The 24,799-nt window shown below is 46.5% G+C and overlaps 1 protein-coding gene across 4 annotated transcripts in view; it reads right to left on the bottom strand.

Annotated features, from left to right (window-relative positions):
* The window catches only part of rhea (Talin_middle and talin-RS domain-containing protein rhea), a 908,869-nt gene that overhangs the window by 229,065 nt on the left and 655,005 nt on the right, over nucleotides 1-24,799 (bottom strand). For all 4 annotated transcript variants that reach the window (XM_037423602.2, XM_037423605.2, XM_037423603.2 and 1 more), the window contains exons 44-45: nucleotides 22,908-23,054; nucleotides 8,596-9,075 (exon numbers count right to left, since the gene is read on the bottom strand). In XM_037423602.2, coding sequence (XP_037279499.2) covers nucleotides 8,596-9,075; nucleotides 22,908-23,054 — 627 coding nt within the window. The remainder of the gene's footprint in view (nucleotides 1-8,595; nucleotides 9,076-22,907; nucleotides 23,055-24,799) is intronic.

Raw genomic sequence — 24,799 nt, 5'->3', positions numbered from 1 at the left:
ACCCCCGGATCAACGGCCTGGCCTTAGTAAAGGCTAAACATGGCTGACATGCTGGTCATGTACATCAACGTCAAACACAAGACATGAGATGCTAAATTTCCGTATGCGAGCTTCGCATACAACACGACGATGGAGGAGACGACGCAGACATCTCTGTTCAAGTTGGTCTATGGAAGGATCCCAGCAACGATGCTCGACGTCATGTTACCCATCGAAACCGGCAAAAAAACCTCAATGTGAGTGCGTACCTTCAGCCCGCCAAAAAAACCCGACAACTTGTTCGCCTTCGAATCAAGAACCAACAGACAACCGACAGCCGCCATAACAATCTTCGACGACACTTCGTGAAATACCAGCCAGGTGAACATGTTTGGGTATGGATGCTGATACGTTGACGTGGACTCAGTGAAAAACTTCTGCGACGGTACTTCAGACCATACAGAGTAGTTCGACGTCTCGGCTCACTCTATTGTTGTCCCCGACGATGTCACGAACTCTGAAAGGCGCTGGTTATGACCTGAAGTTGTTTATGTTGCACACCTTAAGGCATTTCATGCATGTTAACACACTGAATGTAAATTGTTGTTATTGCTGTATCATAATTTATTGCTTGTAGTTTCTTGCATTACTATTGTAATTTCATGTTCTGTTAAAGCATCGAGACGGTGCCTTTTTTAGATGGGGCAACGCCACGTTACTTCATCAAGTTTTGTTATTGCTCCGTTACACTGTACGAAATTCTCAATGCAAACCGCGTCTGCAGTGTTAGAGAAGCTTCGGAACTGTAGCAGATCATTTCATCAAGATTATGCACACATCGTGAACATTACAGACTATTCTGGAACCTACGTGGCTACTAGCGTTAATGCTAAAATATTAGATAGCAATATTAGCTAAATGCCGACGCACTTCACCACTTGTCAGTTCATCCACGGCCGATGCTCTGTTCGCCGCTATCAGTGCCAGTATGTTGCTGTAACCTGACTTTCCGTTTGCAGCCACAAGTTCAGCCAAATAAACATCTTAAATCTGAACATTGAGTCTGCTCACTTGGTTCATTCACGAACTTGTGGCAATATCTGACCGATAAACACATTCCAACATTATCAATCAATGCTAACCATCACAAACCGTGGTTCAGAAATTTTTTTAAAAAGCTCGAAAACAAGAAAAAGCGACTTTTTTCATCAAGCTAAACAAAACCCACTGTACAACTCGAGGAACTAGAAGCGGGCTTTAGTTTTTCGGAGCATCTTTAGGAGCAGCAATATTGCGGTTTTGGAGCAGTAAAAAAAGGGAGTTTTGAAGCAGCTCTGGAGCACCAAGAGATGTTTCAAAGCATCAAAACTTAGTTTTGGAACAGATTTTTTGTGTCACACATCACTGTTATTCAAAATTTTTGCTTTGTGGTAAGCACCAAAATTTCACTGGTTTTTTATAAGCATGCAATGCTAATAAAGTGACAAGGCTTACCCAAACTGATATATAGTAAACCTTATAACATGAGAAGTGAAAGCACAGGAACTCGAAAAAAAAAAAAAAACATAAGTGGCACTAAGAACCTCGGACGAATGGACTAAACCTCAGACGAATGAAAAAAATTTAATGTTCCAATGTTGCAATGTTCAAAATGTGATTAAAACACAGAATCCCACATGAACGGCAAGTCACGGTTAGAGATGAGCTAATATAATAAAACTTATATTGGTACTAAACCAATAAAACCAAAACATTAGAATCTGTCCAAAATAGAGCATCTAGGTTTATATATTCCGATTACTCGCGCCACACAAGCGTTACTAACTTAAAGATTAAAGCACATCTTCCCAGCCTTGAACTGCGACGCAAAGTCGCTAGATTAGCTCTTTTTCATAAATTTTTTCACTCGCTGTCCGACGCATCTGTTATCATGCCCGCGCATCGCATATCTTCCCGCACTAACCACAACAACCCAGTTTACCCTGCGCATGCCCGTACAACTGCTCACCTTCGGTCATTCTTCGTTCAGACAGCGAAGGATTGGAATGACCTTCCGTCCCACGTCGTGCGCCACTCCAGCCCCATTCTTTTCAAAGCACACATTGAAGAAACCCTGTACTGCCCACCCCTCATGTAACACCCCTCCCTGGGGTTTTTGAGGTATAATAAATAAATAAATAAATAAATAAATAAATAAATAAATAAATAAAGTTCTATAAAAATAAGTGTAAAAAACTTATGTTCTGCAATACTTTTTTGCAGACTAGTTGGTTCATACTTGAAAAATTGAATTGCTGCACAAACTTGAAGGAAAACAAGGGAGACAGGAAAGAGCGCAGTACGCACTGCGCTCTTTCCTGTCTCTTTTGTTTTTCTTCAAGTTTGTGCAGCAATTCAATTTTTCACTTATGTTCTGGTCATAGAAGTGCCAACACTAGCTGACATCAAAACCGCGAGAAAATTTAGATGTGCACGCCAGGGCATTCCGAGGCAATGAAGAGAGAGATTTTTTTTTATTACAATAAAAATTGTATGGTCACTCGACTGGTCTTCACCGTCGCCGCCATATTCCGCGTAAACTATAAGTTCGTACCATTCCCCGCGCATTGTACGTTAGGCCTGTGCGTAAAATTGCGCAAGCTAAGATGATGAGCACTGGTCAAGCAGAGATGAAACGTGGCGGCCAATCTGCACCGCTCATACAGCGCATGCGACAGCATCCCACCGCTTGTTAGAGCTGCCGTCAAATGCTCAAGCAGAGAGGAAGCTTGCCACCCATCTTCAACGAGCATGGAAAGACGCGGAAGAGAGAGGGGGGTCGCTAAGCAGCAGCTATGAACTTTGATTCTAAGGACGTAGATCTTGCTGGCATATAATGTCGTCCAGGTATTTTTCCTTGCTCCAGGGCAGCAAAAAAAATGTGATTCTCCAGCTTAACCTAGGGCCCACATCTTGAAGCTTCTGCAAGACTCACTAAGTGCCAGATTGCCAGATTCACGAAGCGGTTTTTGATGTTAATGCCTGCAATAACAATGTCATAAAATACACAGTCGTTTTCCGCACAGCTCGACGCATATTTTCCACCTCTTGCCGACAGATAGCAAGTAGGGATAAAATGCCAAAACGTAAGCGTGTACACTGGAAGAGACCCATGTGTGTGTTGAAGGTCACATATTCACAGCATTGTGCATCCAGAAATACCTGCTCGTAGGCATCTCGAAAATCAAGTTTCTAAACTTTTGACCTTATGACATGGCTGCCCACAGCTCTTCAGCACACAGAACTGGATAGCTTTCTATGAGTCACACAGCATTGACTATTCACTAGAAATCTGCAAATTCATTTTGTCACATTTTTTTTTTCTGAATAGACACAATCGGCACTGCTTACTTCGCTGTCTCCTCGAAAACAAGAACACTCTCACATTACAATTTTGGGATCTCCTGCGTTACGAGGTCACCAAATGAAAATGGCAGTGGACGTGGTTTTCAGAATTTCGGCACTGCATCTGGAGGCACCAAATTTCGGCAAACAATCTCTTGAACGCACAAATGCTTTCTGCAAATGCCTAAAGAAAATAAAATCAACTCTGACTTGGTTAATTCGTTTGAATCTTGCAACACCAATGCCCAAAGCTTAGAACCAGTTGTGCCCAAGCAGTGTTTGTGCAGTGCCACTCTTGCGGTACAACGGAAGAACCAGTTTGTGCCTCTTGTACACTTCTTAAAAATTTATTTATAGATACTGCAATCTGTTCCCAGATCTTAGCAGGGTGGTTATACATAAAAAAATACAAATAATTTAGCACACATAAATTGCAGGCTTTTATGAAACATATTTAAGAAATCAAAAAGAGGAAAAAAAAACACTGGTAATGAAAGAACTTTTATGGTGTTTTTATAGTGCCTATAAATGCTTACTTTGGGTGTTCGTGCCTAAATGTCTATAAGTGCCTATAAATGCCTATTTCCCATATGAGCACCTTTATGAGCGCTATTCAAGCCCAAATTTTATTTTCGAGCATGGTGTGAAACCATAATTTATGTAAAAAAGGCAACATTGATTTTTCTAAACGCTATAAGGTTCAACCGTAATACGATACCCAAATTCGTGCATGGTTTCGTGGTTTCAGAATCATCATCGGCCGTAATGAAACCATCGCAACAGATGTCCCACCCGCTCTCCCATGTCGGAGTCAACAACGCGCTGCCACAGATCACCGCCGCAGTGGTCCTGTTCAGAAGCTTCACGCTCAACATTGGGCCCGATCAAGTCGGCATCGCGATAACAGTTTCGCGTGCATGTAGCAGTCACTGCCGCCCACGAAATATTCATCTCCACAGCTGAATACCAGGACGCCGAAGGGGCAAGTTGGCTGCGAGGTGGTCAACAGCAAACGCTCCAGAACGGGGCACCTAACGTGAGGATTTCGCCCAAGTCAAGTGGCCCCATTTTCGACATTTTGTTGAGAGGCAGGAAAAAGCGTGCGAGGCCTCTCATCCGCCATCCTGACCACACACACAGCAAGCAAGAGGCACACACGCGACACACATGCCAGAATGCGTGGAACAGCTCTGGGCCTGTTTCTAGCCGAAAAATGAAACTTCTGAATTCGAGCCAGCGTGGCTGACGTCGCGGAGCAGTGGAGGTGATCGAAGGGGTAGTGATCAAGAGAGGAGAGTAGATTTGCGAGAGAAGGGCAAGGAGGTGCGATAGGGTAAAGAGAGGGGAGGATACGGCGGGAAGACAACCTTGAAAACCAAAACACACGGGAAGGAGGCAGGTTGGGTAGCTTGTTAAAAGTTGCGCGCATCTCGCGCGTATTAAACTTGAAAGAGTGCCTGCGCGCACAGAGGTTAAGATGGGGGGGGGGGAATGATTCTTAAATGAAAAGAAGAAAAAAGTGAGCCCCGTAACTGTCTCTCAGAGGGAGGACACCTCAACAGTTGCTCACGAGGGGTTAGGAGTAAGGAGGGATTCAAAGAATGGGATTAAAAGGTATAGAAATAGAGCAGAAGGAGAAAGTGAGGAGCAGAGACAGCCACATACAGAAGTAAGGAGATTATAGGACAGACGAACACGGTCGCAGGAGTCTCAGCATGGGGCACCACTCGGCGAGAGCTCTTGTCGGCATCAGGAGATGGCGTAGGACGAGCCAATCAGCCAGAGCTGCGCTGTCGTCGGAGATTGCAGGGGCACAACCGGTCGGCACGAAATCCAGCGAGCAAGAGAGGTTAAAGCACAGCCGCCATAGAGCACAGCCACCTGGATTGGCGCACCCGGCAGTGTTCAGCGCATCGGCGGCCATGGTCCAAGAATTGTTTTGTTGCGCCAGCAAGTTTGCATGGCCTCATTAACTTCAATATTTCACGATTCATTATGTGCAAATTACAGTCGTTTTACGCTGCCACACGCGTGCGGAGGGCATGCCGAGCTGAGTATGAAGTGAGCGAGAAGAGGTCCCAGTCCAAATCAAAGTACCTCTCATTCATGCTACATAACAGAACACACAAATTGCACACACCAAGTAGAATAATGTCATGCGCAATACTCTTAATGAGGTACCGTTTAAAATGCAGGATATAATCAGGAGATGGATTATGTTTCGTCTGTTTTTATAGATACAGCTAGCACTTAACGAAGTTCTGATGAAGAGCATAGAGTATGCGACGTCAGCCTACCAATGTAACGTAAAAAAGCGACGTAAAAACAGGACCATTCCTTGCTTTACGTCACTCCCTATATATTGTAGCGCACGCCCAGGACAAAAACAAGTTTTTCCACGACATGTAATTTTGCAAATCTTAACAGGAATGATCTGAAGTGCCCAGTGCACTAGTACGCTTGTGAGCTCGAAATGCCCAAACATAGTGCGGGGCCCTTTGAAGTGGTCACTGATAAGGGAGAAATGACTCCTACGTGATTACACCTAGCATCCCTCTCTTCTGGGGTATCAGTGGTCTGGTTATTTGCTCTTGCGCTGCCCCTCCAGCCACAAGGAAACGAAAGAGACCCAGGAGAGTGTTAATTGAATGGTGGACATTAGACGCACAATGCTAGACAATAAAACGAAAGACCACATACTGCGAATCGTGCGGGAAACGCATGCCTATGTTCAGTCGTTGGTATTTTTCTGCTATCGTAAACAATATCATTTTTTTTTTCTTCTTGCCAAAGATACAAGGCACGAACGTCGTTGTTTTGGAATATTTAAATTTTTGTTGAAATTTATTGTGCCTTTATTTATGGTTTTGAGGGCCTAAAACGGTGTTTTACCTGCCTATTTTTGGCACCTAAAACACTTTTTTTAGTGCCTAAAAATCCGGCCTCTAGTCATCAGCAACAAGCAAACCACGGATTTGCTTTTCCTTTTTTTCTTGCACCTCGAACATCTTTGCGTGACGGTTGAGTTGGATAGCTCGCCTCTAGTATGCTTTAAATTATTTATTTGTACGTGATCAGTTCCATCTGCAGTCTTACTGTTCGCAGTTTTTTGAGAAGTTTGCTGATTTATCTGCGCAAAAGCAGAGAAGTTCGCGGTGACCATGAACATTGACTCCTTCGATACGTCAGAAGGCTGGTTCGACCGCTTGAAGAAGCGACATAGGCTGCTGTTCTGCAACGTGTGTAATGAAAGAGGTGCGGCTGACGAAAGTGTTGTGCAGGACTGGTGGTCTAGACTATCCGTGCACGTTTCTATGTACGAGCTATGCAACATTTTCAATACTGATGAAACAGCGCTGTTCTATAAGGCTCTGCCTGACAAGACAATAGCGTTTAAGGGGGATGTGTGCATCGGTTATTCTGGCTGCTAACATGACCGGCACAGAGGGGCTGGCTGCCGCTGCTGGTGATCCGGAGGGCTGCGAAGACATGATGTTTCAAGAATATTAAGCAGCTTCCTGTCGACTACTGGCTCAACAGAAAGGCTTGGATGACTGCCGAACTCTTTCAAGCCTGGCTGCGTCAGCTCGACCACTGCTTTGCGGCCAATGCTCGTAAGGTGTTGTTCGTGCTAGACAACTGTAACGCGCACGAAGGTGTCTGGGCTTGAGAACATTGAACTGCCATTTGTTCCTCCGAACACAGGAGCTTCCCAGCAGCCAATGAACCAGGGAATCATACAGTTCATGAAAAGCCACTATCGACGATAGGTACTCGAGCGGATGTTGCTTTGCACGGAGTAAGGCAAGCAGTACGAAGTAAGCCTGCTAAGCACAATCCACATGCTGACATACGGGTGGAACAACACACCGCCTGCAGTAATCGCAAACTGCTTTAGGCATAGCAGCTTCGTGCATGACGCTGCTGATACGGGTTTGGTGGCCGATGAGGAAACCGGTGAAGAGCAAGACGGCTGCTATGTGAGCATCATGCCAGCTGATTAACCCCTGGGCGATTACTTCGCAGTTGACAGCAATGTTGCTGTGGCCGGCACAGTGACCGACAGCGATATCGTCGCCGAAGTCTCGGACGGCAAAGAGGAATCGGCTGAGGAGAATGTAAGTGATGCTGATGAGCGTCCATGCCACACAATGACGGAGGCTATGCATGCGTTGGCCTTTTTAGAGGACATATTCATGCTTTCCTCGGACAGTGTGCGCAGACTAAGCCACCTGCAGGTGCTTCGCAGAATTGTGACTTTATCGCACATTGTGTCTGTGAAGCAAACCGGGATGACAGACTTTTTAAAGAAATAAAAGTATGATGGTGTACGAGATATTTTTCAAGTGTTTTTGTTCGTACTCGCGATAATTCGTACCCTCGGTTGATTTGGACATTCTCTCCAGTCCTGCGAAGTCCGGATTAACGGGGTTTTACTGTACATGTTACGAGACGATAACCCAAGCACTCTGCCCCTCATCATGCAGGACTGCCGAATAACTGCAGAGTGAACATCACTAGCAGGAACCACACCATCATCACAGTGACCCAAGAGGCTACTCACTTCACCTGTGCAAGGTCTGGAGTGAAGCAAGTGTGATGAACACATCCATGACAATGGCACGTGTACTGTGGAAGCCGAAGTATGCAACATGTTGCCAGGGATGATTGATTACACAAAGCAATACAGGGTTTCTATGAAAGAGTGCCATTTCATTGAAAAAGATGCTGAACTCCCTCGTAAGCTCGAATAGGGTATGATGCGCAAGGCAAGAAGACTTGACTCGTCATCAAAGGGGTTTTTAGCATGTGTATCATACACAAAAAACAAAAGAACTTGGTCACTATTTGCGCACATTTTGAGGAGCAAATCTATATACAACAAACTACCAATATAATTTCACTCTTTTTCACAGCACTTGCCTGTATACATTGTGGATATTTTATTTTTAATGGTACTGTTGCATAATTAGAAATGACCACTTTTTTTCATCTGTAAGCACTACCCACTGTAATAGATTTCAACCCTGAGGGTAAAAAGGTCTGTGTATAAACTTAAAAGAGAAATTTTCAGCTAGAACCAGGAAAGAGCCCAAACCACAGGTGTGACAATCACAGCATAAGTGCTCACTGCTTGATTCCAAGAGTTCTAGATCAACTTTTTATAACTTGGTGGTTTCCTCTTTAGCGCAAGTCGATGAAGCGGTTGCATGTTTTCATTGTATCAAATACCTTTGCTGAATCTTTCAGGTGTGCCATGGCTGGATGGTCGATGCCCTTTCCTGAGGCGGCCTTGGTGGCCTGCACTAGGTCTCCCAAGGCGGCGGCAACGTCCTTGACCGCATTGACGAGCAGCACTTGGGCTTCCGGATTGTGAGCACCTAGTGAGGCAGCACCCAGTTTGACTGCCTCGGCCAGCTGCACAATGGTAGAGACGGCATTCTGGGCGGCCACGGCTAACTGCTCTTGGCTGGATGCTGCGCCGGCCACCAGGGTCTTGGTGTCTTCCACCAGGGCCTTGGCCGTCTTGAGGATGTTCTCCCGGTGGTCGACAAACTGGTCGCCTTCTTTCTCAGAGTGCAGGGTACCCGCGGTGGCAAACATGATGGTCGTGTCCAGGTCACCGATAATGCCACTCACCGTGCTGGCTGCATTTATGCATGCTTGGGTGCCTCGAGAGCCGGCCTGCAGGGCAGCCATAATGTGTGAAACCTGCAGCACATTGTAAATAATGTCAGGGCATTTGGATCACAATATGATGAACTAGACCGGGTAAATAAGAATCTGCTAGGATTGCCACATAACTCCACAAGGATGCAGTAGCCACTGAATACAAACTTGCACCCCCGAATATTGCATCCCCGCACCTCCACCAATGATGTTACGGGGAATAAAGTATATACTGGCGAGCAAATGCGTACAACGCTACTGCAGTCTGAGCACATTCACGTTCAGCACTTCGTCGTCGTCATCCTCAGGCATCTACTTAGCCCGTGACAATATGTGCTGCTGGTGCTGCTGCTGCTACAAACAACAAAGCCAGCACAATGAACAAGTCTTGGGCATCCAATGCATGCATGGTGACACCACACCTTCCACATACTGCCGCCCTGCCTCCACCTCGCTATCTTTCAGCTAGGCGTTGACTAAGTATGTTGCATCACCTTCTAATAAGCCACAGCACCACCGCAGCATCACCAGAGACATGCATTGCTGGTGGCGGCTACTCACACAGGCTGCCAAGATTGCAAGTTTTTTTCCTTTGCGACCAAGATGTGCGCAGCATCAGTACGCTCACCCGCTGCTGCTAATAAGCAAATAAACAGTCGTTATGTTTTATGCTGGAATTCATCTTTTCGCCGACCCGACGTTCCCACACCTAGTCGGAAGTACCCATTGTACACTTGTTGCTACGTTGGCTCGAGCTACCCCCAAAGTTGATAAATTTTTTTTAGACAATTACGTTGCCTATATATATTGTAACGAACAAACGCAACGCCGGAAGCTAAAACAGCTATTTAATTATGGTGAACTTGTGCCCGTCAACAAAATACACAAAGGTTATCCTGTGCTCGCTAGTGAAGAGCTCGTCAACCTCTTCTTTTGCGTCTCGCCGTGTCCCGCTCCTTCGAAAAACCGCCAGCCTTCTTTTTCCAGGGCGTGGTGCGTTGACACATGCAGCCAGCGTTGCATGGCGCGTTTGGCTTGTCAGGTGGTCTGGCAGAATTCATAAGAGCAGGAAGCAGCGCAAGACTTCAGTAGGTGCCTAACAACATGCGGCATTAGTCCTCCTCCCGAAACGCATCGTCCCGATGCGTACGCTGACGTCGAACAGTTTTGTACAGGAGTATTGACCTGATGCTTGAGCACATTTATCAGTTGTGTCGTTCAGTGCCTTTCGTAGTACGGTTTCATTCGTACTACATGTACGACTTCTGGGCGATTCCTGCGTCGGGTTGAGCACACTTGCCCTTCAGAAATTACTTCGTAGTTTAGCGAGCCTAACCGGCGAAGTACTTTGTAAGGGCCGAAATAGCGCCGCATTAGTTTTTCAGATAGGCCAGGTGCGCGTACAGGCGTCCACGCCCACACTTTGTCTCCGGGGTGGTACAGTACGTCTCTCCGCTTGAGATTATAGCGACCTGCGTCGGAGCCTTGTTGTAAGATGATACGATGTCTTGCCAAATGCCGTGCCTCTTGTGCCCTTTCTATAAAGTCGCTGATGTGCAGGTCACTCTCATTCGAATCATTGACAGGTAACATCGCGTCTAAGGTCGTTGTGTACGTCCGACCATAAGCAAGTTGAAATGGCGTGAAGTGTGTCGTTTCTTGCACTGCGGTATTGTACGCAAATGTTGCATAAGGCAAAATACTGTCCCATGTCTGGTGCTCAACGTCCACATACATCGAGATCATGTCGGCGAGAGTTCTGTTGAGTCTTTCGGTTAATCCGTTTGTTTGCGGATGGTATGCTGTAGTCCTCCTATGGTCGGTGTGGGTGAGCTTCATAACAGACTGCATCAAACGGGCAGTAAATGATGTTCCTTTGTCCGTAATGACAACGTGTGGTGCGCCATGTCGTAGTACAATCTGAGTGTCGAAAAAGTGGGCTACTTCGTGTGCCGTTCCTTTTGCGAGAGGTGATGTCTCAGCATATCGAGTCATGTAGTCTGTTGCTACAACAATCAAGCGCTTTCCCGATGAAGAGAGAGGAAATGGACCAAGCAAATCCATTCCTACTTGCTGAAATGGCCTTTTTGGTGGCTCTATTGGTTGAAACAGACCCGCTGGTTTCGATGGTGGTATCTTGTGTCTTTGGCAATCCCGGCATGACTTGACATAATGGTGCACCGAATCTCTTAATTTCGGCCAATAATACTTCCAGCGAATTCTGGCCAAAGTGCGACTACTACTCATATGGCCAGCCGGTGGGTCGTCATGACACGCTTCTAAAATTTCTGCTCGCAGTGATGATGGTACAAGAAGCAGAAACGTCTCACCGCTGTTTCCAAAGTTGCGCTTGTATAGGACGTCGTTCCGGAGGACATAGGATGTCAATCCACGGACGAAAACTCATGGTACCTTATTTTGGCGACCCTCCAAGTATTGGATAAGCGGGCGCAGTTCCGGGTCCATTCGCTGAAGACGAGCCATCTTTGACACATTCAGAACTCCAAGAAATGGCATGTCTTGTTCTTGGTCAGATGATGGAGACTCAACAGGTGCGCGAGGCAGGCAATCCGCGTCATTGTGCTTGAGACCGGACTTGTAGACCACAGTGATGTCATGTTCCTGCAGTCGCAGGCTCCATCTTGCAAGTCTTTCTGAAGGGTCCTTGATATTTACCAGCCAACACAATGAATGATGATCACTGATTGCTCGAAACGGTCTCCCGTAGAGGTATGGGCAAAACTTGCTGACGGCCCACATAACTGCGAGACACTCTTTCTCTGTCGCTGAGTAATTAGACTCAGCATTCGATAGAGTGCGGCTCGCGTAAGCGATGACCTTTTCTTCTCCATTCTGCCACGGAACGAGGATGGCACCGAGACAAACATTACTCGCGTCGGTATGCATGTCTGTATCGGCCTCTTCATCAAAATGGGCAAGTATTGGAGGAGACTGCAAACGGCGTCGCAAGTCTGAGAAAGCTGCTTCTTGTTCTTCCCGCCAAGAGAATGCTACACTTTCTTTCGTTAGCCGTGTCAAAGGCTCAGCGACCTTAGCAAAGTTTTCCACAAAGCGTCTGTAGTAGGCACATAGTCCCAGAAATCGTCTGACAGCTTTTTTGTCTTGCGGTTTCGGAAAATTTTCAACTGCTGCAATCTTTTCTGAGTCCGGGTGGACACTTTCCGCACTGACTATGTGCCCGAGGAACCGAAGCTGACGAAACCCAAAGTGACACTTTTCCGGTTTGATGGTCAGTGCTGCCGCGCGAATGGCATCCAGTACCGTTCTCAGTCAGTGGATGTGCTGCTCGAAGGTAGAAGAAAAAAACCACTACATCGTCGAGGTAGACAAGACACGATTGCCACTTGAGTCCAGAAAGCACAGTGTCCATCATCCTCTGGAAGGTAGCGGGAGCAGAGCACAAACTGAAAGGGGGCACTTTGAATTCATATAGTCTGTCTGGGGTCACAAACGCCGTCTTCTCGCGATCTCGTTCATCCACCTCGATCTGCCAATATCCACTTTTTAAGTCCAAGGACGAAAAGAAGTGAGCATTGCGTAACTTATCCAAGGCATCATCGATCCGCGGAAGTGGGTAAATATCACGCTTTGTGACTTGGTTCAGCTTTCTGTAGTCAACGCAAAATCGCAGCGTGTTGTCCTTCTTTTTGACTAGCGCAACCGGTGATGCCCACGGACTGTTGGATGGCTGGATTACGTCATCGTTGAGCATTTCCTGCACTTGCTTCTTGATGACTTCCCTTTCTTTTGGCGCTACTCGGTATGGGCGCTGATGCACAGGTCTCACGTGTTCCTCGACCACGATGCAGTGCTTTGCGACGGGAGTACGTCCAACTTTCGACGAGGTCGAGAAGCACTCGGCGAACTCTCTGATGAGGTCAGCAATCTGTTGTTTCTGAGATGATGAGAGCTCTCTGTCAATGTCTACTGATTGGAGTACGTTATCTACTGTCTCTGAAGTTTTATCAAGAGTGCAAACATCTGAGACTTGCGCGTACTCATGCAGCGATGCTACGGATGTTCCCTTCACGACATGCTGCAGCTAATTTCCAAAGTTAGTTAATAGGACATACGCACATCCATCACGAAGGCTCACCAGGCCTCTTGCCACGCATAGTCCTTTTTCTAGTAGCAGTTCGATGTTTCCGTCCGCTAATCCGTCACAGTCAAGGAGAACTTCACTCTTCACAAGAACGGATACACTGGAACGTGACGGCACGGTTACATCTTCGTCCATAATACGGAGAGGTAGAACGATTGGTTTCTCCGCGTGACAGATGGCGACGGCATTCTTTGTAGAAAACGAAATCTTGGACTCTTGCAAGTCAATGACTGCATTGTTTGTTTGCAAGAAGTCCATGCCTATAATCAGTTCACGGGAGCACTCAGCAAGCACAATAAAGCTGCCGACATACACGAATCCTCTTATTCCAATCTTTGCGGTGCGCAAGCCCACGGGACTAACTAAGTGCCCTCCAGCGGTACATATCTGAGGTCCGGTTCATTCAGTTATCACTTACTTCAGCTTCCTTACGAGAGAATTACTGACAACGGAATAGTCTGCACCAGTGTCTATTAGCGCAATGGCCTCGACATCGTCGATCGTGACTAATATCTCGGAGATAACGTCGCTACTACTGCACTTGTCCGTCGTTGCGTAACTGCCGCTGTCCTGTCGGGCTAACAATGGAGGGTCTTCAGTTGTCAGTATATCAGCGGCCTCACCTCCAGAGGTCGCTGGCTCTAGTTTTCCCGCCGTGGGCTAGGAGAATGTGGTCTTCGGAGATTTGATGGCGGACGAGGACTCGGCGACCGATAGTGCATCGGTGCTGTCGAACGTGACTCCCGTTGTTGCATGTCTTGAGGTGAATATAGTGAAGACAAGTACTCTTCGATTTCGTAGGGCCGTTCACCGTTCCGCAGGCACAGTGCTTCGACTGGAAAACCACGCAGTCCCGCTCGACGATACTGGCACGCCCGGTAAAGGTGGCCTGCTTCTTCGCAGTGGTAGCAGAGGGGCCGCCGGTCTACAGTGCGCCATACATCGCTCTTACGTGGTCTTGCTTTCGGCATTGGTAGCGGCGTATTCAGAGAAAACGTCAGAGGCATCACAGCAGTCATAGCCGTCCGATTCATGCGTTTGAGGTCCTGTCGTACTACTTGCGCGTAAGACAACTGAGGCGGAGGCTCCGGTTTTGCGCGCTGTAGTACCTGAGGTTGTGGTTGAAGAACTGCTTGCCGCACTTCTTCGCGCACAACGTCGGCTAGTGAGGACATAGCTGGATGACCTTGAGTCATTTGTATTTTCTGAAGTTCTTCCCTTACGACAGCCCTCACCATTTCACGCAAGAGGTCAATGTTACTTGTGAGGGTGGTCGACGCCGCGCTAACAGATCACACGCTTACGTTCCTGTTGTATTGGCGCGCGCGCTGCTGCAGGGTCTTTTCTATCATTGTCGCCTCTGATCTGAACTCAGCAAGAGAGCGGGGTGAATTACGCACCAGGCCTGCAAAAAGTTCCTCTTTCACTCCACGCATCAGGTGCTGTAACTTCTTTTCCTCAGCCCTGTTCGGGTCGGCCCGGCGGAACAGTCGAGACATGTCTTCAATGTACATGGCGACGCTCTCGTTGTTTCGTTGGTTTCGCGTCTGAAGAGCGGCCTCCGCGATTTCTTGGCGGTCCGTGTTTGGGTACGTAGCAAGGAACTCTCTTCAAAAGTCGTCCCATGACAACAAGGGCGCTTCGTGGTTTTCGAACCACGTACGCGCAGAATCTTGCAGTGCCACGTAGACGTAGCGAAGTTTCCTGTCCTCGTTCCAACTGTTCAGTCTGGCGACGCGTTCGAAACCGTTGAGCCAGTCCTCGGAATCCTCGAAAATATCACCATGGAAGACCTCTCGTATTCGGGGTGGGTCCATGACGATGTGCGATGGAAATAAAGTCACTTGGGCGGCCATTGCAGGCGCTCTGGAACTCATGTCCTCCACTGGTCTCGAAGAATCGAAGAGGGCACCAAACTCCGGCTGCTCACCTCGTAGGCGGCGACTCGTGTGTTGGTGTACGGGAGTCAACTGCGCTTGCTCCAACTTTCGGGGCTCTGAGCTAAGTTCCCTAACCTGAGACGGGCTTGGAATCATACCCAGCACGTCCACCAGTTTGTAACCAACAAATGCAACGCCGGAAGATAAAACAGCTATTTAATTATGGCAAACTTGTGCCCGTCAACAAAATACACAAAGGTTATCCTGATCTCGCTAGTGAAAAGCTCGTCAGCTTCTTCTTTTGCGTCTCGCCGCGTCCCGCTCCTTCGAAGAACCGCCAGCCTTCTTTTTCCAGGGCGTGGTGCGTTGACACGTGCAGCCAGCGTTGCATGGCGCGTTTGGCTTGTCAGGTGGTCTGGCAGAATTCATAAGAGCAGGAAGCAGTGCAAGACTTCAGTAGGTGCCTAACAACATGCGGCAATATAGAAAAACATTATGGCTCTCCGTCTTATAGTGTGCAGTGGCAACGCCAAGATAGACTTCCAAGACTGTTACAATGGCTTATGAAAAGACGGGTGGGCTTCCCCAGATACATTTGCATGAGTTAACACTGTGATCTGCAACAGAGTGAAAACTTGTTTCATTTCGTTGAAACTCATCTCCTGCTGCTAAGCAAAACCAATCATCCCTGGCTAGTTGCATGCAGTGTGCAACCTACTGGGGTCACACAATCGCTGTACCGTACACACACAATTCATACACATGGGAATGTTCTTCATGTCCATATTGTTCCCGACTGCGCTCAAGTACCACAAGTATCTTGTTAGATAAACATGGCAATGGCAAGCTTCTTGCAAGTGACGTGTACTCTACATTTCTGCAATGCACGAGTGGTCATGCACAAAGAGGCGGCAACAAACAGTAGCAGAATAGATCTGGGCTGCCACCTACTAAGAGCATCCAGGATGCTCAGAACAGCACTACTTTTGTAATGATAGCATCAGTGCAGTAAGATTTCTTGACGTCTCTGCTATCCTGATCTTGCAAGAATGCATCGAGGATGCGGCACCTAACAGCATGACTAGGCTGTTGCCGAAAAGGGTGCGGCTAAGCCACAAGATTGTCATAAGTTGTATTAGTGCATTCTTCAGAGGCTGCAGCCTGGTTTTCTTTTCTAATGCTTCCAGTATAAGTTATCAAAAAGGCAGACCTTGTGCAGCTCATTGCAGTATCAACCACAAAGCAATTCTCGAAGTTCAGTGAACCCCCCCGGAGGTGCTATAACCCTCAGTAAAGTTGGTTTTGCCTCATGCAGCCCACATGTAGTTGGTGTAGTTAGCTTCATCATCATGATCAGCCTGACTACGTCCACTGCAGGACAAAGGCCTCTCTTACGATACGCCAGTCAACTCGGTCCTGTGCTTGCTGCTGCCACCTATATTCGCAAACTTCTTAATCTCATCTGCCCACCTAACTTTCTGTCTCCCTCTAACACGTTTGCCTTCTCTGGAAATCCAGTCCATTATCCTTAATGACCCGCAGCTATCCTGCCTACAAGCTACATGCCCGGCCCATTTCCATTTCTTCTTCTAGACTTCTATAATATCTTTAACCCCTGCTTGTTCCCTGATCCACTCGGCTTTCTTCTTGTCTCTTAAGGTTACACCTATCATTTTCTTTTCCATGACTCACTGCATCGACCTCAATTTAAGATAAACCCTCTTTGTAAGCCTCCGTGTTTCTGCTCCATAGGTAAGTACCAGTCAGATGCAGCTGATATATACCTTTCTCTTGAGGAATAGTGGCAATTCACCAGTCATGATTTGAGAGTGCCTGCCAAATGTGCTCCACTCCATTCTTGTTCTTCTAGTTAATACAATGTCGTTGTTCGGCTTCACGGTTACTACCTGTCCTAAGTAGATGTAAGCTTTTGCAACTTCAAGTGCCCTATTACGTATCTCGAAGCATGGTTCTCCTCTGAGGTTGTTGTACATTACTTTCATTTTCTGCAGATTAATTTTAAGACCTACCTTCTTGCTCTCCCTTGTTCAATTCAGTAATCACTAGTTGGGATTCGTCCCCTGAGTTAATCAGCAATGCAATGTCATCAGCAATGCGCAGATTATTAAAGTACTCTCCATTAACTCTTGTCTCTAACTCTTCGCATTCCAGGCCTCTGAAAACCTCCGGCAAGCGTGCGGTAAATAATATTGGGGAGATTGTATCTCCTTGTCTTACACCCTTCTTGATTGGTATTCTGTCGCTTTCTTTATGGAGCACTACTGTGGTAGTTGATCTTCTGTAGATTCCTTCCAGGATGTTTACATATGCTTCGTCGACGCCCTGATTCTGCAGCGTTTTCATGACTGCTGATATTTCTACTGAATCAAATGCCTTTTCGTAATCTATAAAGGCTATGTATAGTGGTTGGCTGTATTCCGAGCATTTCTCTATTACCTTTTTGATAGTATGAATGTGGTTGATTGTTAAGTAGCTCGTTTGATATCTTGCTTGTTCCATTGATTGATTGGACCATAATGTCTTCTGTTAGCAATTACCTTTGTAAATAGCTTCTATACGATAGAGAACAAGCTGATCGGCCTGTAATTCTTTAAGTCCTCGTCGTCTCCTTTCTTAAAATTAAGATGATGTTAGCATTCTTCTAAGATTCTTGTACCCTCCCTGTCAGGAGACACTTCGTAAACAGGGTGGCTAGATTTTCTAGTACAATCTGTCCTCCGTCTTTTAGCAGATCTGATGTTATCTGATCCTCATTAGCAGCCCTGCCAATGTCTTGCATTCCCTCCAAGACTTTTCGACTTCTTCTGTCATTATTGGCGGGATGTCATCTGAATTACAGCTAGTTCTTACAATATGGTTGTGGTTGTCCCAGCTACTGTACAGCTCTCTAAGACTTTTCTGCTGTTTTAATTATTCTATCCATATTGGTAGTTACTTTGCCTTCCTTGTCCCATAGTGCATACATTGGGTTTTTGCCTATCCCGAATTTCCTCTTCCCCGCTTTGACGCTTCTTCCGTTCTATAAAGCGAGTTCGATTCTCTCCAGGTTATACCTTCTTACATTGGATACCTTACACTTATTAATCAACTTCGAAAGCTTTGGTAACTGTATTTTGTTTGTTGTGTTTGAGCCTTTCATGCTTTGACGTTTCTTGATAAGATTATTCATCTCAAAGGACAGCATGCCAGTGTCCTGCCTAATTACCATACTTTCAACTTCCACTGCACATTCTGTAATGACACTCGTCAGATTATTATTCATTGCGTCAACGCTAAGGTTGGTTTCCTCAATAAGAACCGAGTAGGTGTTCTGAAACGAGACTCTGAATTTCTGTACTTTCCCTCTCAGTGCTAGCTCATTGATTGGCTTCTTGCGTATCAGTTTCTGTCGTTCCTTCTTCAAGTCTAGGTGAATTCAAGACCTTACCATTCTATGGTCAAAGCATCAAACTTTGCCAAGCGCTTCCACATCCTGCACGATGCTTGGGTGCACAATAAAACACCCTCCCCTGCCATCACAATGAAATTTGAAGAACATGCTGCAAGCCAGACAAAGCCCTGAAGTATAAACTTCCCAGCTAAAAAAAAAAAAAAAGACTTGACAATGTCAAGTGGAAGCAGGGGAGCAAACTGACGTAGCTGTGACCTTATGCCACGATCCAACCGCAACGCACGGAGATAAACCAGCGACGCCGATGTGATACTCGATGGCCAGGTCACTGTTCTTGTCAACACTGGAGCCAGCTATTCGGTAATCAGTGGGCCTTTCGCGACAAATTTGGAAGACTGCTTGGCAAGGCTCTGATACACGGATCGCTGGAGGTCATGTACTCATGATGGCTGGTGTTTGCACAGCAACAGTCACCATCAATTACCCGATTTACCCCACCAGCTTTCTATTTTTTGTACTAACGTTGCTACACACCGCGAACGATTGTGACCGCGCCCTTAGAATCAAAGTTTACAGCTGCTGGAGCGATCACAGCCTTGACAATACTGAGACTATTACTACCGTATATCAACATCATCATCATCAGCCTGACTACTACGTCCACTGCAGGACAAAGGCCTAACCCATGTTCCGCCAGTTAACCCGGTCCTGTGCTTGCTGTTGCCAATTTATACCCGCAAACTTCTTAATCTCATCTGCCCACCTAACCTTCTGTCTCCCCCTAAGCCGCTTCCCTTCTCTGGGAATCCAGTTAGTTACCCTTAATGACCAGTGGTTATCCTGTCTATGCGCTACATGCCCGGCCCATGTCCATTTCTTCTTCATTTCAACTATGATATCCTTAACCCCCGTTTGTCCCCTAATCCACTCTGCTCTCTTCTTGTCTCTTAACGTTACACCTACCATTTTTCTTTCCATTGCTCGCTGCGTCGTCCTCAATTTAAGCTGAACCCTCTTTGTAAGTCTCCAGGTTTCTGCTCCGTAGCTAAGTACCGGCAAGATACAGCTGTTATATACCTTCCTCTTGAGGGATAGTGGCAATCTACCTGTAATAATTTGGGAGTGCTGGCCGAATGTGCTCCAACCCATTCTTATTCTTCTAGTTACTTCAATCTCGTGATTCGGCACTGCGGTTATTACCTGTCCTAAGTAGACATAGTCTTTTACAACTTCAAGTGCACTATTACCTATCTCGAAGCGCTGCTCCTTTCCGAGGTTGTTGTACATTACTTTCGTTTTCTGCAGATTAACTTTAAGACCCACTTTTCTGCTCTCTTTGTCTAACTCCTTAATCATGAGTTGCAATTCGTCCCCCGTGTTACTCAGCAATGCAATGTCATCGGCAAAGCGCAGGTTACTAAGGTATTCTCCATTAACTCTTATCCCTAACTGTTCCCATTCTAGGCTTCTGAAAACTTTCTGTAAGCACGCGGTAAATAGCATTGGGGAGATTGTGTCCCCCTGCCTACCGTATATACTCGTCGTCGCCCTCGAATCTAGGCCGACCCCCGAAATTGGAAAAGCCAGAAAAAAAAAAAAAAAAAACGTTCCTCGAATGTAGGCCGAGCTATTGACACACAGCGGTTCGTCGTCACAGGCTCAATCCAAACCGTTTCATGAAGCGTATTGTCCAGCCCCTGCTGGCTTTGAAACAGGCTCCTGAGACACCATTCGCTATGGCGACTTCTCCAGCCTTCGCCTGAATAATTTCAGTTGTCATGGGAATTCCCACTTCCTTCTGTTCTTGAACAAAATCGGCGAACAACTTCTTCCACCACATGGTGTTGGCCGGTTTTCGGTCCAGTGAACGCCACGCGGGTTGCTGCACAACCGAAAAGTTCCGCACGTTGTTTTCGCCATTGGCGCACACTCTTTTCGTGCACGCCGAACTCTTGCTGCGCTCACAAGTTCGATGTCTTTTCCGCATGTAACACAACTTTCCGCTTAAACGGCGTGCTGTAGAGGCACCGCTTGGTAGGTACCATAGAATTTGAAGCACAATTGACACAAGTGTTTCGTGAGCAAGAGGCACAACTACACTGCACGATCGGTTTCAGAAGAATGACCATAGATCAACATTGGGCTTCCTCTCCCCACCGTCCGCCACGTGGTAGCCGATCGGTGGTTAAGATGGCAATAGCCGGGTTGAATTTTACTTCTTTTTTTTCTTTTTTGGAAACCGGGTTTGGCTGAGAATTCATTTCATTTAAAACTTCAGTGAGCAAATTACGTATTTCATTTCTATTTTAACACAGAGCAGGCATGTCAATCCATCCATTCATCGGCGGTAATCATGTGACACGATCCACGTCTTCCCGTTTTTCCATGGCTTTTCTAACGTGAAATCTTGCCGGCTCTACGACCCTCGCTGCGTGAACATGGGACTTCGAGATTTCAGGACAATGAACCATACGAAAGCCATAGGGACTTCTACTCTCTCACTGAACATGTCTGAGCGACCTTGTCACTGTGCAGCTACCGTAGAATATCGTGGAAATGAGCCTCCGGCATGCAAAATGGGTAGCTTGAGATCGGCGCATCGAGGGCTGTAATGCTGCTAGCCCGGCCGGTCCTTCAGGCAGGCGGCAGCGGCAGCCAAATCATGGTACTCGAATATAAGCCAACCCCCCTCCCCCCCACGTTCGCACATTATTTCTTCGAAAAAAAAAAACATCGCCTTAGATTCGAGTATATATGGTAATTTGATGAAACCGAAAACACAATGTTTCAGACATGTTTACGGGCATGGGACTTGAATGCATGGCTGTTGCACTTTGCAGCTAAATTTGGGTGCTGTTGCGCAGTATGGTGCTGATAAACGAGTTAGGCGCAACAAAGATGGTTCGGTACAGGATGGCGCAGGAAAACAACTTAGCCACAGAATGGTCCAAATAGCGCAGCTGTTTCACTCATGCACTTTTTTACTGCTGTGAAACCACTTTTATAGGAGGTTACATGCAAATTAAAAGGACCTGCAACACTTCTTCAGCATGGTCAGAAAACGCTGCCACTCGGTAGTCGAGGCTCGCAATAACACGCGAGCAAAATATTATAGCGCAGCACGTGGCCTGTAATTTAGAATAAATGATCAAAGTCGGCTAAAACTTGCTTTTTCCTTTCTCGAAAAATCATGGAAGATGCTCAAAAATCACTCGTAGAGGGCCTTCTGTCAGCAATTGGCTGATTTAAACACAGTGCCCTCGGTTATTACAGAGATCACCACGGGAGGCTGCGAAATGTCAACGCGTGCGCATGCGATCACACTAAATAGGTCGCACATTCAAAGAACAAAAAACAAAGAAGTGTTCAAGGTCACAAGGGGGGTGTGACACATTTTTGTTGCCCATGCCGTCCCCTCCTGCTTAGCTTCTAGCGCTTTTGTCAGGACGAGAGTAGAGAGAACACGATTGCAGTGTGTGACAAATCTTTATAAGTCCACTCGTACTCAGATACCTCAAATTTTTGCGGCGTTGAATTCATGAGGCAATAAGATCTTTCAGCAAAACCATTCCATGGTTATTGAAAAAGTGATGCAGAGCCCCTTTATTATACACTTAGGCAGGTGCTTTCATGCTTAGCGTCCCGCTACTACCTTTACAGGAGGTTACATTCAGGTTAATATACACTTTGTTATCTACTGCAGTGAAGCTACCTTTACAAAGTGTTACATGCGGACTAATATACATAGATTAATTCATTTCAAGTATACAAAACTTTCAATGATTTAAATTCGTAACAAAGCAAATTTATATACAGTAATATTTGTTCATACTGAAACATTTGCACAAGCCTAGTTAGTCAACAAAGCGAATTTATATACAGTAATATTTGTTCATACTGAAACATTTGCACAAGCCTAGTTAGTCAATAGTAGCTGTAGTTTTGTTGCTGCTTTCTGAACGCATGGCACCTGCATTCATAACTTGATCTGCTTTCACTCCACGGGTGTTGGATGCATGTGACCTTTCACCACGCTCACACATAATGATATCGAAAGCAATCAGGGGCTCATTCTCCGAGATTTTGGCACGTGATAAGTCCAGCTATGACACTCTGTGCACTGTCTACATGCACCTCTGTTGTCGGCAAGCTGCTGTGGGCTGTTGCTCGACTCGGAAGAGTATTCAGAACATCCAAATTTTGGCTTATTGGGCACAAAAAAAATCACCTGGGGAATTTTACAAATCTGTATAAGACTAAAATTTATATAAGCCACAATTTTATCAAAGAGATCCTACTGTATAAGCTTATTTCTCAATTTTATTTTTATCCATGATTAAGCAATGCACCTACACAAATAATATATATTTGCTGTCAATTTACGATCCCTAACAAGCCTTTTCGGGAACAGATCACTGAGAAAATATCATAAAAATGCCCCCTCTTGGAGTTTGCTCACCTTTTCTGAAACTGAACGGGCATTTTCAGCCAGCTCTCGCTGTGTGTAGATGTCCCCAGGGCTGCTCTGGCAAGCACCGGCTGATTTGGTCAGACTGATGCACGCTTTGCCCAAGTCCTGCACTCCTGCACGAATGCGCCCAGGAACCTGCATGGGAAACGAGACGCTGCTACTGCAAAGAAAGGTCTGTGTGCCCCGATTTGCTCACCTAATTAGCCTAGCGTTATTAGATACAGCAAGCAGGTTTCCCTTTGGCCTAGTTTGAATGTAAAATTTTCTGCATGAATTGGAGTTCAAACCAGAAGCGACCACAAAGAGGAGACAAACACAGACAACACAGACGTAGAGAGAGCCTAGTTATGCTGGGTTTTGCAGAGCAAAAGCTAACTAAGGCTATGTTGCACCTGACATGGTAAAAAAAATAAAAGCCCCATAGCAACAACACTGTGGCCATGACTTTGAAATGCCATAAAAGCCCGCGTATAGCCTGGGGCTTTTTCTAGATTGTAGGGTATAAAATTTAGATCCTGTACAATATGCGGGTCCCAAGAATTTTCGGCCGAAATTCGGTTTTGGTTTTGGCATAGCCTGATGCTATCGTCATCAGGTGTTTGCAGGCTTATGTGCTAGATGCTAGGTTAGCAGCCGTAGCAGGCGTGAAACAGTGGCCAGTGGCCTTTGCTTCAACTGGGCACCCATAACGACAGCCAAGATATTGTTCCCATCATTTTATGCCATGACAGCACCGCGCAGGCAGTACTCTGCTGCTTTAAAAAGGAAAGTTATCGCTGCTGCTGAAACCATTGGCAACTATGCCACAGAGCGGCAGTTCAGAGTCCATGAGTAGAGTTTTAGCGGTTGGCGGAAGCAGAAGGACGCCCTCTTTGCTTGCAGTGGCCAGCGAAGAAGTTTCTGCGGACCAAAAAATGGAGCGTTTCCTAACTTGGAAGCAGAACACACGGGCTTTGTGCGGGAGTAGCGATTTGCACATCTCGCTGTTGACATCACGCTCCTATGAGCATAGGCAAGGGAGATCACTCGAGACAAAGACAGTCAGCTGGAGGATTTTCAAAGCGAGCAAGCATTGAGTGTCTTCCAGCATGCGCCGCGCTGGCAGCTCTCTACGTCAATCTCGCTGCCAAAGAGCTACCAAGAGGACTTTGTGAAGTTTCAAAAGTATGTGATTGCATTGCCAAAGGCTGTCCCCTTTCACCTGAGCCAGATCGGCAACAAGGATCAAACACCGGTCTACCTGAATATGCCTTTGGCGTTAACGGTGCATCAGAAAGGCTCTAGGCAAGTTATTGTGCGATCGGCTGAGAACGAAAAAACGCGGGTGACTATAATGTCCTGCACTGCAGACGGTCGCAAGCTACCACTCTACATGGTGTTCAAACGAAAGAACCCTACATAGTGTTCAAACGACAGACGTTGCAGAAGGGGGAGAAGTTCCCAAAAAATGTCGTCTTCCGCTGCCAGGACACGGGGTGGATGGATGAATCGCTAGTGCTTAACTGGATCAAGTCCGTTTGGTGTCCACAGCGCAGAGCACTGCTAGGGCTCCCTTCGATGCTTGTGCTTGACGAGTTCCGGTGTCAGGTGGCCAACTCCATAAGGCGGCTGCTGCACGACTCCCGCACCGAGCTCGTCGTCATCCCAGCAGAAATGACATCAGGCAGTTGCAGCCGCTTGATGTGTGCCTTAATAAGCCATTTAAGGACCATGTCAAGCGCCTATACGCAGAGTGGATGAGGTCTGGAGAACCAGAAGTGATCCCGGTTGGATGGCAGAAATGGGTCTTGCCAGCGATGCTGTGCTCGTTGATGGTCGAGGCTTGGGCCTGCATTTCTGAGGCGCTCGTTTGTCGCATGTTCAGAAAGTGTTCCATTTCG

The sequence above is a fragment of the Rhipicephalus microplus genome, chromosome 4, assembly GCF_043290135.1.
Source record: "Rhipicephalus microplus isolate Deutch F79 chromosome 4, USDA_Rmic, whole genome shotgun sequence".
NCBI lineage: Eukaryota > Metazoa > Arthropoda > Arachnida > Ixodida > Ixodidae > Rhipicephalus > Rhipicephalus microplus.
Note: the sequence above shows the minus strand (reverse complement) of the source record. Positions and strands in the feature narration are given on the sequence as shown.